This window comes from Amaranthus tricolor, chromosome 17 (assembly GCF_026212465.1).
Source record: "Amaranthus tricolor cultivar Red isolate AtriRed21 chromosome 17, ASM2621246v1, whole genome shotgun sequence".
NCBI classification, from domain to species: Eukaryota; Viridiplantae; Streptophyta; class Magnoliopsida; order Caryophyllales; family Amaranthaceae; genus Amaranthus; species Amaranthus tricolor.
Window position 1 is genome coordinate 8987042 of NC_080063.1, and position 13486 is coordinate 9000527.

The 13486-nt window shown below is 31.6% G+C and overlaps 1 protein-coding gene across 2 annotated transcripts; it reads right to left on the minus strand.

The window, feature by feature from the left end:
- Window positions 1–534: 534 nt before the first annotated feature.
- Window positions 535–10315, minus strand: LOC130804018 (probable galacturonosyltransferase 13). Of its 2 annotated transcripts, none has more exons than XM_057668306.1 (6): window positions 9554–10315; window positions 7658–7710; window positions 7410–7565; window positions 4599–5189; window positions 2749–3051; window positions 535–1765 (listed from the first exon to the last, which is right to left on the minus strand). In XM_057668306.1, exons 1-6 carry the CDS (start codon window positions 9744–9746, stop codon window positions 1481–1483), a joined length of 1581 nt encoding a protein of 526 aa, XP_057524289.1. In that variant the 5' UTR covers window positions 9747–10315; the 3' UTR covers window positions 535–1480. The 2 variants fall into 2 exon arrangements, with proteins under 2 accessions (XP_057524289.1, XP_057524288.1); XM_057668305.1 differs by having other exon boundaries at window positions 542–1765; window positions 9530–10315.
- Between the last annotated feature and the right edge of the window lie 3171 nt (window positions 10316–13486).

Consider the following 13486-nt stretch of genomic DNA (forward strand, 5'->3'; position numbering starts at 1 on the left):
TTTATTCCTAATTACTTGATCACAAAAAAGCTTTGAAGATGGTTTTAAGGAATAGTAGGTTTATTTTAAGCAAATATATTTAATAGATGAATTTATTTAAAAATAAACAATAGGTAAATTTATTTTCAGCAAATTATTGATAATACATGGATGAAAAAATTGAGGCGTCGTTTGAGAAACGGCTGATTGCTAATTAAAGTGGTTGATTTGACAAGTTGATTTTATTAACTGGTTTAACAAGCTAATTTAGATACCGCTGCTATGAACAATTTGTTCAAAAACAGCTCATTCATATTTATAAGCTATTTCAACCAATTAGTTCACCAAACATGAGTATTTATAAGTTTATTGTACAAGTGATTTCGTAAATAGTGAAGTCTCATTTTGCAACATTTGTTTTAGTCAAGTCTTATTTTGCACCATTGGATTATAAAGTTTTCACATTGGAATCTAAGATATTGCTTAATGAGGGAGAAATGTATTGATTATTGACCGGGAGCGGAGCAAAATTTGACAAATTGTTTAAAGGCTTAATACAATTTCAAAAATTAGGATATTTTCTAACTTTGTATCTAAAACGCATAACATATATGATATACCTTGAAATTCAATATTGAGGCTTTAAATTTTTTGCGGCCCTATACGGTTAAATATGTTGAACATACTCAAAATCTACCCACAAAACTTCACAATTAACAATGAGCTGCACTAAAAATAAACCCCGTTTGTGAAACAACAAAACAGTACTTGTAATGGAAATAACTAATCACTGTCGTATGTGAAATGTGGTACTTTATGAAAGAAATTCCTGCACATTTAGATAACCCAAGAATCGTACAAGAAAAAATAATATGATCTACGTACCAATAATTCCCAACTACAAGGTACCTGTAGCAGAAAACAAATCTTACCCTAGCCAAAAATTAAAATTGAAAATCTAGTAAATAGAAACAAGGACAAAAAAATGATATTGAAAGAGAAAAGAATTAAACTATATCCCAATCTTTTTCTTGAGCAGATGAGGGACCATCCCCGGAGAGCTAATCGGAAGTCCAGCATGGCCTTCTAATTGATGCACTGAGCTACAAAAATTCAGGAAGGGCAATATTTCTGTTGCTGTTGTAGTATGGTATCTTCCATTTTATTTGAACTATATATCCCAGAACACGTGCGAAGCCCACAGAAAGAGCATTACTGTCCTTTCTCAACCAAAAAGAATCAAAGAGTAGATATTATACATATGGAAAAAATGAATCTCGAGCCTTGCTATCAATCTCGTACACCAAACCACCTCATTTAATTTGGGAAGCCATTTGCGAGCCTAAACATCAAATACCTCTGGAAAATTCAATGATGCCCCTCACTTCAATTTTAACAGCTTTTCTAGTCATTAGGAAAATAGTAAACCAGAAGCAGGGCACCAATTATGCTTTCTTATCCTGCCTCTTTTCCTCTCGCAACTAATGTAGTATACTGATGGCTATGTCTCCAATATATGACAATTTCTGATAAAATCGTTAGAATAATTGACATATTTGGTCCAAAATGATCGGAGATGATCAAAGCCAATTGGAAGCCAAGGTTTTGACTGACCATTGTAATGAATAACCGCCGCTTTCTTCACGCTTTCAAGATTTGTCTTATTCTGGTAGCCCAAACCAAGCATATGCCAAGACGGGTCGATAGGGTGAACATGGCCCTTGAATGCAATCAAGGCTGGAGGCAAAGTTCCGAGTTTCCACATGGTAAGGTTTGCGTTCAAGTTCTGTAGAATGGAAGACAATAAAGTCCAGATGTAATCAACACCCATTGAAAACAAGGAAAATTCTTATTACAGCATCATATAAAAATTCTTGTATCATATTATATTCAAAGTTCTTAAGAAGTCAACCTTGATTGTCCTTTAATACCTCAAACAATTTTTTCTTTTTTATCAAGGTAGTCCCAAATGCTTCACATTTCTATGAGTTCACAACTCCTCTTTGCATCTAAATCTAAATTTTTTCCCTCCCCAAACATCCCCCATTTTGATGCGGCTAAAGATTGATTGTACTTTCGGATTATAATGGACTAAAGTAAAACAGCTCATCAATCATGTGCTCATTATGACTCATTATAATAGACCATGGTCAATCGGAAACAACCTATTTGTTAGTTTAGGATAAGGTTGCGCACATACGACCCTCTTCAACCCCACCATAGGTGGAAGCCACTTAATGGTATTGGTGTAATGGAATGACCATACCTCCCCTAATTTTTCACACTAACACTTTCACTTTTATTCTACCTCAAACATCATCTTCTAAATTTTGTGCCCCACCCCAATGCGAATTATTATTTACAAAGATGAGAATAACAAATGCCGCAAGGGAAAGAAACAACACTCTCATTTGCCAGACACAAGTACACAACCCATCCAACTTTAATCAGCCACATTAATGCCAATTACTAATTAAACAACTACACATCTGTCCAAAAACACTCAATAAATATTTCAAATTGGTAAGTGCTTTGTATAATTGGTAAAATAGAATTAATACCAATTGTAAATAGTACCAAATTCAATCAAGTGCACAGCATTAAACGACATTCAACAAGATTAAACAACAAAAAGATATCATTAAACTACTCATCTGTCCAACAACATTATATAGGCTTTTCATGCTCCATTCTTCCACACAATGCCAATTCTGATCACAGCATTAAAAGGCAGAAGAATATAATTAAAAGAAATCTTAACATTATTACCTCCTTAAGCCAGGAATGATAAGTGTCCCTAATGTTTGCCCTTCTCCATGCACGTAGATCAAATATGTTCATCCCATAAGCCCATGCGCATTCATCAGGATTCAAATGCTGTGCAATGAGAGGATGGGAGAAATTGAAATAATTTCTAAATCTCTTGGACATCACCCATTTGTCCTCACCTATACATGTCTCTACAGCTCCATTCACCTTCCCCTCAAGGTCAATATCCCAAAGAGGAGCCAGATCACGCTGAATTACCACATCATCATCCAAAAACACCACCTTGTCCAGATTTGGGAATAACTGCACCAAACCATGCCAGAATAAGTGTTAACCACTTGATAAAGGAAAACTACCTTAAAAGAAACTCAGACTACACTATCATAACAAATCGAGAACATATGAAAGAACGTCATGCTGCATTATCAAAATGAGCATACCCCATAAACAATAGATAACCTACAAAGAAGTGACAAATAAAGAACCTGCCTGGGCCAAGAAATAAAAACATGGGCAACACCACTAAAGATATAGATACACAGAAGTAGAAAACCAACAATCTAAACTCCATGAAGGCCTAGATGAAATTTAAAGGGCACCTGAAGATAGGCAATATGAATCAATTTACTAGCACGTTCTGAAATAGTTCTATCAAACACTCCAGCATAGTTGCAGTAGAGAAACAGAATAATTAGTTGGTCAATTAATATTTCCTACATCCTCTTTTATGGAAGTGACAACATGCAATTACCCGGAACAGTTTTTCTTTTTTCATATCTCTCTCCTCATCACACGGCCCCCTTTGATATCGCTCTATCTTCTGTTCTTAATATTTTGTGTCTCCACATATTGCAAGTATTAGAAAAACGAAGAAAGTATTAGTTACTTGATAAATAAATAGTGCATCCTTCAGCACCATTGTTCTCAATCTAATAGGTACTCGATAGGGAATGTAATAACAATATTCTCCAATTTCTTGAACTATTAATTTAAGCAACTCAATGTAGTCGCATATTATATGTTTTTTAGTCTTTGGATTTCTAATTAAAGGGAAATTGATTTTTATTATAGAGCAGAAATACTGGATGCTTCAGATGGGAACTTCTAGAAAGTAAAAAAAAATACTTGACATAGGAACCAAAAAAATTCATACAACCGTCTAACACAGAAGTCAACAAAATTATTACTGACGCCCGTTATGTATATTTTTGCAAATCACTCAAGATAACGCAATTGTTAGAGAAGAGCCTATTTGGTGTCCTAATATACTCTAACCATCCCATTGAGTTTTCCCAAATTGCATGAAGGGAAATCCCTTTCACTACCCCTTTATGACTACCTTTTACACACACACAGAGAGAGCTTGATTACAACAAGGAATGCACAAGACATTGAAGTCTAGGTTTCATTAAAAAAAAACTGAAGAGAAGAAAAGCATAACAAAGATGTATTGTCCATACTCCTTAATGGAAAGATGGTGAAAACAATGATGGAAGAAACATGCAACAATCCACTATTCCAAATGCTTACTTCTTTCCTTTTTTTAATGTACGTGTATATTGGAGGGGGACAGAAGGTGCAGGGGTTGGGCGGGGATGGAGGAAATAAAAAAGGAAAATGAAATGAGCTTGATAAAGTGCTAGACAACAAAAACAATATTTTCGAAGTTTGATTAGCCTCGGGTCTCCCAACATTCGGCAACCATTATCCCTTATCTTTTCTTGTAAGTCAGCATTTCTACTCATGCTACTTCTAGACTCCCCTCCATCCATAAAGTGTAAAGGATCCAACATCTAGAAAAATAAAGCAGCAGAGTTTGACAAGAAAAGATCCTTGCATATGACAATTACCTCAGGCAAATAGATCCGGATGTGGTTGAGCAATGAAATGTACTTCGGACTCCTTGCCTGTAATTTTGAAGCAAAACTTCGTGGAGTAGTCTCACTGAGGTTGGCTCCTGCCACATGATTACCATGGTAGTAATTCCGGATTCCGTTATGGCTTTCTATGGCTTCAAGAACTGGAATGTTCTCTCGTGTCAACCACTCAAACTGGTGAACACCCTTCACCTCAACAATAGCAGGTGAAACGGAGTTTAGAGCAAACCAAGAATGCATGCCAGCATAAGTTTTCTTGTCAGTGATAACATGAAACACAATCTTCTCAGGTTTCAAGGATGATTGAACAGCAGAATTAACCACAACAGAAGCAGCTAGAATATTATCCGTGGACAAAACAAAATGGTACATAGAGTTGTCAGAAAGCAGAGGGAGCAACTCCGGAGGAGGCAACTGTTTCCGAGCATGAGCATTAGAAGAGTATTCATCTGTCAAACGCAAAGACAAACAATGGATGCCTTTGGGAATTGAACTAGCAGCAAAGTGTTTGTTCATCAGCTCTGCAAACTTGGCTTCCCTAATTTCTCTTTCAAGTTTCTCCATCTGTTAAGTAACAAAGATTCTATAAACAAGCCCTTCAAGAGCAATGGAACTCAAACCATATTCACACCTCAATATCTACACTAAATAAAAATACATGGGAATTAATGGCAATAATGTTATGAATTCTATAAAGTGTAGATAGTGTTGTAATAATCTATTTTTGTGACGGGGCAAATTAGATATATTACACTAAAGTTAATTAGATAGAGGTTATGCCCCTAATGCATGTGTTGCAACAATTCTCATTTAAGTAAAAAAGACATTTCTCTTGGTTCTCATAAGTCTCTATAAATAGACATAAAGGAAAAAAGATATGATGCGATATCATTTTATAAAGAAGTTACACTTTTATCTCCATATCCTTATCATTGGAGACTTAAGGGGAAATCACAATCAAATATAAAACATTGCATTCAAAAGGTTTAAATTAAGCTTCCAATCTAGAGGTTTTCCGACATTATACATCGCCACTATGGATCATAAACAAGGTATGTTCGTGATGCCCTTATATACTATTTCAATGGATTTACATGTGTTTCTGAACATTAATGTTAAAGTATAAATTTTAACAAAAAACATCTAATACTTTAAAGATGTGACCCCATCTTAATTTGGCTCATGTCTTAAGATATGACAATGTTTTACTCCTTTACATGGGCTTGGAATGTGCTAATGAAGTGCAAAATGCAAAGTTATGCCTTGTATCGTGTTTTGAACCGTTCGTACAAAACTAAACGGAAACGCGATTCGAAACTCTACATTAACGTTTCTCATTTTTCAGTTGTGATCAAGATTGAAAAACGTCTTTTTTCTTCCGCCGTTATAGTTATATTATATTTGACTTTTGTGATACAAGACTTTTGTTTATGATTGATGTTATGATTATATTTCCTACTTATGATTAATTTATTTGGAAAATATCATGGCCCTATCTTAGCTTGCATTGGATAAAATTCCGATTACTAAGTTTCCGAAATATTAAATTCGAGTTTTTTGTTTCTTGTTTTTTTTCTCGTAGAGTTGAATTTCGTTTCGTTTAACATTGGTCATAGCACTCGTTGGTGGAGATCGTCAAGATACTATATGGTAATAAAATTGATTATATAGTGTATTTTAATATCTAAACTACAGATTTACCCCTTTGAAAAAGTTATCATCCTCCTAAAGCCAGGATAGACTAACTTCCCAAGATGCTTAGTGCTTCCAGATTAATCAATTATACAGAATTAGGAAACTGTGATGAAGATAAATTACCAAAGGAAATATTTAATGATGAAAAAGTTTAAGGAATTTTCAAGTTTACACTTGAAAATCAAAAGGCAAAATATGACGATTGTCCTCTGCTGTTGACAAAATGATTATTTTAAAATAGTTCAAATTATCATCACAAAGACTCTTGTGATTCTCACCTTTAATAAAAAGAAACAGGAGATATTCCTTCACTACCTTCACATTTTATTAATTTTTCTTTTGAACAATGACACAACTAACAACTAAAAGTATCATATTAATCTAACCAGCAAGGAAAGCATTTGGGAAATAAAAAAGTCTCAAGTCACAAGTGGACCTAGATTGTTGAAACTTCTTTTCATATTAAACTAATGTACTAGAGCTCTTCGTGTATGGATAAAGTTTTTTCAGCAACAAAGAGTCTGGAAAAATGTTAAAATCACTCCTAAGTTCAACACAAAGTAATTGAGGATGCACTAGAAAAGAAGTTTCATGCGACAAAATATAATTATGACACCGCAAACACTCTCGGAGTGAATAATTTTATTAGTAAAGTTACATCTTCAAATATTTTTTAAACGGGAATAAAGAACGACCTGTGTTGCTTGGTTAACTATATTCATTTAAGTATAACAATATAAAGATCAATATACCCTGGAAAACTAGCGAGATTACAGGTCAAAAATCTCCAAAATCCATTTTATTACAACTTTCCATGAGAAACAAAAGGACGAGTAAAAAAACAACATCGTCACCTAATTTGCGAATCCCCAAATTTTTGAATTTAGACAATTGATTTATGGTTCGTTCTGGTTTATTTTTAGCCAATTTTTGACAAATTACAAATTCAAAAAGTGAATTAACTAGTGTACTACATCAAAAGGTGAATTAAATAGGGTACTAATTCAAAAGGCAAATTAGATACCATATTGCTAATCAATAGAGAATCAGATAGCGACTTAGGTAACACTATGACAGAATAATACGTACCGTTCCTTTCAAGATAAAACCAAAAGTTTTTGCATCATATTGGTTGCTCTTCATATCAGACACGAGCTGATTAAATGATTCTGGAAGCTTTAGATCGGGAGGTATCTCTTCACAATTAACTTCATGTAGAATTTTGTGAAAGTCTCTAACCAGCACCTTTACATGATGAAAGAAAAAATGACATAAGAGATTATTTCAAGTTACATAACGATAAGGATTACTAAATTAGAACTTCACAAAGGAATTACCTCAGAATCATCTCTACCTAGGAGTCTGGGACCAAAACGCCTACCTAAACAATCTGTTACATAAAAGAAAAGAAAGAAGTCAATACAATGTTTCCATGATGATTAGGCGGCATAAGAATAGGGTAAATCAATCAAAGACGGGATTTTTAATTAATAACAATATCTGCAGCGCAAAGTCGAGCATAAAAGATGAATAAAATATGGGTTGAAAACAAAGAAACAACAAAAATTGCAATTATATTTCAATAATTACTCCACTCAAATCAAGTTTCAATCATTTGGTCAATTGATCAGTAACCAAGGGTTTGCATATAGACTCATTAATTGACAAGAAAGTCAGAAGAGACTAAAAAAAAAAAAAAAAAAGAAACCTTGCAACATATATGTAATTTCATGAGATTATAATCATAATGGTAAGTACAACAAGTTCTCGAATTTCATGAGTAATTATGGGATGCTACCGTAGACTGTAGTAATGTTATCCTCAGAAAGGACAAAAAGAAGTGCTCAGCTAAAGAGATCTATCCAAAAATAGAAACCATGAAACTTTAAAACCATAGATGGCTCTAACAGCCAATGCTGAGGAATTTCCAACACGAAGAACGGATAGCACATATTACATCGAGGACAAGGTAGAAACATATATCTCATACAAACTCTTCAGTGGAAAAACCAAAGCAAATTTAGTCCTAGTAAGTGTTTTCAGTTATTAACCAAGTGACAATTTTTAGGTCACATTGGAATACTGACAAGGGCTTAAAAAATTCTACTACTACGACTGATCATATACAAAAATAATGAAATTCAAAGCGCATATCAAAGATATGATAAAAAAAATCTGAAAAATGAAATTTTATGTTTAAAAGTGCTTAGAAGACTTTCAATTAATAGAGTCACTCTACAAACTCCCCAATGTATATTGCACAGAAAATAACAACCAAAATAATCAACCTCAGACCATACTATGGAACATATATCTTTGAGTGAAGCTAAAATTAAAATATGAAGTTATTATTTGGGCTGACGCAACTTTAGCAACTCTTAATACTAGTACCAACCTCTTTTGCACCAACTGATTTGAACAATTTGACATAAAAAAAATTTCTCAAGCAGTTCAGATACCAATTGAAATAATACCATATTTGGAACACAAATCAACACAAATTACAAAAATATTCATGCATATATATAATGAAAAACTAATTGAGAAATAATTTGCCCATCTAAACTGATTGGACATCCTCACAATTATGAGACCACAGTTCAATTATAGATGATAAGCCAAAGCCAGGTTCAAGCTAGAATCACAATTTGTGAAACTGTTTACAGATTATTATCTGTCAATAGCATTGTTAGAAAAGAAAATTTCATATAAAACAACCAAAAAATCAACAATAAAATAAACTGCACTACACATTAGAAATAAACAAAAGCACTAAAACAATTATAATCAACAAGTTAAAGAAAAGATCCAGATTGATTCCTACTTTTGAAATAGGAAAAGATACAAAACCTAGGAACTATCCCTATCAATACGGCTAGAAAACGGAATCATTCATCACCAATGCTTCTTCCATTCCTCCATTCCGTTAGCCAATGCCATAAGTGTATCCCACATAGGAGAGTTTGGGGGTCGAATTAGGCAACATTAATCTTGTTGGTGATAAGAAATAAGTTTTTCTGATTGACCATGGTAACCAAGCTATGCTTCTTCTTTCTCAAAAGTTGAAGCCAAGCAAAACCAAAAAATTTCCACTCAATATCAATACAATCATAAGCAAAAGATTGGATAATCAAGTACAAATAATAAAAGCAAAAACAGAAACATCCAGACAATGAAAAAAACATCAAATCAAGAGAGAAAAAAAGTACCAAACGAAGAACACTTGTTGACACCTTCAAGGGTAGCATAAGCGGTGAGGATGAAGACAAAAGGCAAGAAACAAGCGCAGAATAAAATGAGGTAAAAAAGGTGGCGATATGAGAAGTGACGAGCTGCAACTTTGATCTTCATTGAGTCAACGAATCCATTGTTATTGCTGCTCGATATTGTTATACTTCTCATGCTCGGGGATAAATGCAGCTGCATCCTCTCCTATGATTTCTCAACAATTTATTTAGATGATTCTTCTTCTTTACTCTCCTCTCTTCTTGTTCTTCATTCACTCTCATTATTGTTCTTCTTATTCTTCCACAACAATAACAATCTTCCATCCATCTCCCCCACAAGCTCTTCACCATTCGATCGATCAATCAATCAATCAATTCTTTTATAATTTTTCCCCTTCTTTTCCCTCTTTTCTTCAGATTCGACTCGCTATGAATTTAATGTGATTAAATTTTCTAATCTGGGGATTTTCCAATTGATTGATTAAAATGGTGATTAAACTTTTGAATAAATTGATTGATTTAATTTCGAAAAAGGAAGATTTAAGAGGGTTTAGGTTTTCAAATGGATTGAAGAATTAGGTGTTTGCATAATCGAAAACGACATTAAAGGAAGAGATGAAAGCTTTTTTTGCTCTACCCTCCCATGGATGGATCGGGATTAACAGAGAAGAGAGACGGAGAGGGGAGGAGAAGAGGAGAGAGAAGAGATGACCCAAGAGAAACAAATTTTGGAACCTTTCTCTATTTTCTTTGTTCTTTCGGGAGGTAATTTTCTCCTTAATTATTTTTATTATTATACTCCGCATTATTAATTATTACTCCGTATTACTTTTTTTTTTCTTAATTTTTTCTACTATAAAAACTTATGCAATACACGATTAGTATAGAATACATATAAAACTATAACTTTGAAAAATTAATGAAAGTATATATTATCGTGTTTAAATTTGTCGAATACATGATTTTTTAAACAAAAAATACTAATATTTTTTAAAAAATTGACTATATCAATTTTTATACAATTAAACGTATCAAATTCTAGGTTAGACATATAGAATTGCCATAAAAATTATGTAAATACTTTATCTAATTATGCTATTATTTATTTAAAAAAAAAATTCTTAATCAGGTAAATATTGTCATGTAATCAACTACTCCTATCATATACTAAATAAATTACATTTATCAGAACTCCTTAAAAATGACATTTGTTATTTTTCAACATTTTGATTAGTATGTATGATATGATGATTGGAAAATTTTTTGGTATTAGGATCAACTGCATTACTTTCCTCTATTAATCATACTTAGATTTTAACACCTATTTTATAATAAAAAATATTATCTCAAAATCCCTCCTATTTTTCTTTCAACAAGCAATTTTAATCATTAAATTGAGTATTGACTCTCCATTAATTGAAATAATACTAACTCTTTTTTTTTTTACCTTTTGTTAGTTTTTTTTTATATAGTAAGTGGTGGGAATAGAATGGCTAGTTAAGCTTTGATTTTAGAATTTTGTTTAGAAAATACGATTTTTAGACAAAACCTAATTTACATTTTTTTTTCTTATGTTTATAGGAGTATTTTTATATTGAAAAACTCATTTTATCTCACTTTGAAAGTAAATGTAAAGTAAATATAGCATTAACAAGACATTTATTTTCACTTAGCATTTTCCTTTTCTTAGACTGCATTATATCTATAATTAATACTAAAATAAAACACTGCTGATGTCATCGCTTTTTAAAATTGCTTACGTGTCAATATTTCAACAAAATTTTTTCCTCTAAAATTCAATGATGATGTCATTGTATTTATTACTAATGTTTATATTTTTGACTTTTTTATTTTCTTATTATGACTATAATATTATAAATATCAAAAAAAATTTTACTTTTTAGATCATATCATTTAATATATTAGAAAATCATATATTTTATTATTTTTTTTTTCAATAATTTCTAAAATCTTTATAATGTTATTTATTAAATGAGTATAGGATATTTTGAGATGGCTAAAACATAAAGCCCTAAATTTTAATTTTTTATTTAATCAAATTAAATATGTCAAAAAATTTAATAAAAACCGTACATCGCACAGGCATTATCTACTAATTTAAAAAGAAAAGTACACAATATTTCCAAAAGAAAATATCCAGCTCCCCTTATATGAGACCGTCTCAGCATGAAACGAGTCCATATAAAAGGTTCATCATGCTAAAAATTTCTATTATTTAGTTATTTAACCAAAGTATAAAACACGTCCAATGATAAGACTGTTTCATATAAAAATTTATGTTACTACAAAGTTACTACGATTATAAATTTTAATATACAAGTAAAATAGTAGATCATCGAAATAATATAGTAATTATATGAGATTTTTTACCTAAAAATTTTTTTAATTATATGAGCGACAATTCATTAATATCAACGTCGGACTAATAGAACTTCTCAAACATTTTAAACCTTCAAAAATTCGAAAATTTGAAAAAAATAAGAGCATTGAACAACTTTATTTCAAATATAAGTTTCGTGAAAACTTTATTCCCAAAATAAGCATCCAAACCTAGGCTTGGTGTAAGTCCCTGTTACTAACAGCGACTTAAGGAGTTGACCAGTCAACTCCTTAATCTCGTAGGTTGGAATGAGGAAGTAACTGAAATAACGAAGAAGACTTAAGTCGCTGTTACTAACAGCGAATTAAATATATATATATATATATATATATATATATATATATATATATATATATATGTATGTATATTTTAAGTCGTTGTTAGTAACAGCGACTTAATGAGTTTTAAGTTTTCAGCTCTCAATTACTTTCTCATTCCAACCTACGAGATAAAGGCAGTTAACCTTAAAGTCGCTGTTAGTAACAGCGACTTATGGGTTTTATTTTTATTTTTTTTTTTTTTTTTTTTTGTCTTTCGCTGTTAGTAACAGCGACTTTTACCAAACCTAGGTTTGAATGTACGGACGCTTATTTTGAAAATTAAGTTTTCACGGAGCTTATTTTGGAAAAAAAGTTGTTCAATTATCTTATTTTTTTCAAATTTTCCAAAATTTCCATCTCACTTAAATATGTTTTTGTGATGTTAATATCAAAATTTTAGCTCCATCTCACCTCAATTTTTGAACTCACCCTTCACTATTGGCAGTGATCTATGTTCATGTAGCCATTTTATTTCTGAGATTACAATGTTTGACATTGTAGACCTTCTTTAGATTATTTTTATGTGCCACCAATTTGTCTTAGCATTTAATGGAAAAAGAAAAAAACACACAGAAATAATTTTTGGTTAAAATAAGTTAAATGTGTAAATTAAATTAAATTAAGAAAAGAGTATAAGTCATGATCAAAGATAAATAAAACAAATCATATAAGACGAACCATAAAAGTAAGATAAATTTTACTTCGTCTGTTCTTGAATACTTGCTATATTTTTGTTATTGACACTATTCATCATTCAAGCATATTTTATATATTGCGATTAATGTGTGAGGAAAAATATAGTCAAGTGAGATCTTGTTTGAATAGTCTAATTGCATATTTTCATAATATTACTTTTCATAATTTTTAAACTTGTGTAATTCAATATATAAATAATTAAAATAACACATTGAATTGTGTAAAAAATAAAATATAATAAGTATAATGGAACGGGAAGCATAAGACAAATAGAATATTTATTTATAGATTATTATAGTGTTGAAATTTCCTTGACAGTGAAATCTGAAAAATGATTTAAAAAATTGGGGTTGGTAGTGAAGATTCGAAGGTGAGGAGAGCGATGAATGATATTGAGGTCAGTAAAGTCAAAGCTCCGTTCAAAGCGAAAGCCGTGTTTGGTTGAGAAAGCTGCCTCAGAAAGTCATCTGAGTACTGACCGAAGGACACCGACACACTTACATATTTAAAAATTAATGATGA

Bases quoted from the DNA above. Each gene is read 5' to 3' on its own strand.
- LOC130804018 (XM_057668305.1), bottom strand. From the start codon at position 9,746: ATGCAGCTGCATTTATCCCCGAGCATGAGAAGTATAACAATATCGAGC. The intron at 5,190-7,409 runs GTACGTATTATT...GTTACTTAACAG, and splicing joins GTTTTATCTTGAAAGGAACG to ATGGAGAAACTTGAAAGAGA. The intron at 1,766-2,748 runs GTAATAATGTTA...TCCATTCTACAG, and splicing joins ATCATTCCTGGCTTAAGGAG to AACTTGAACGCAAACCTTAC.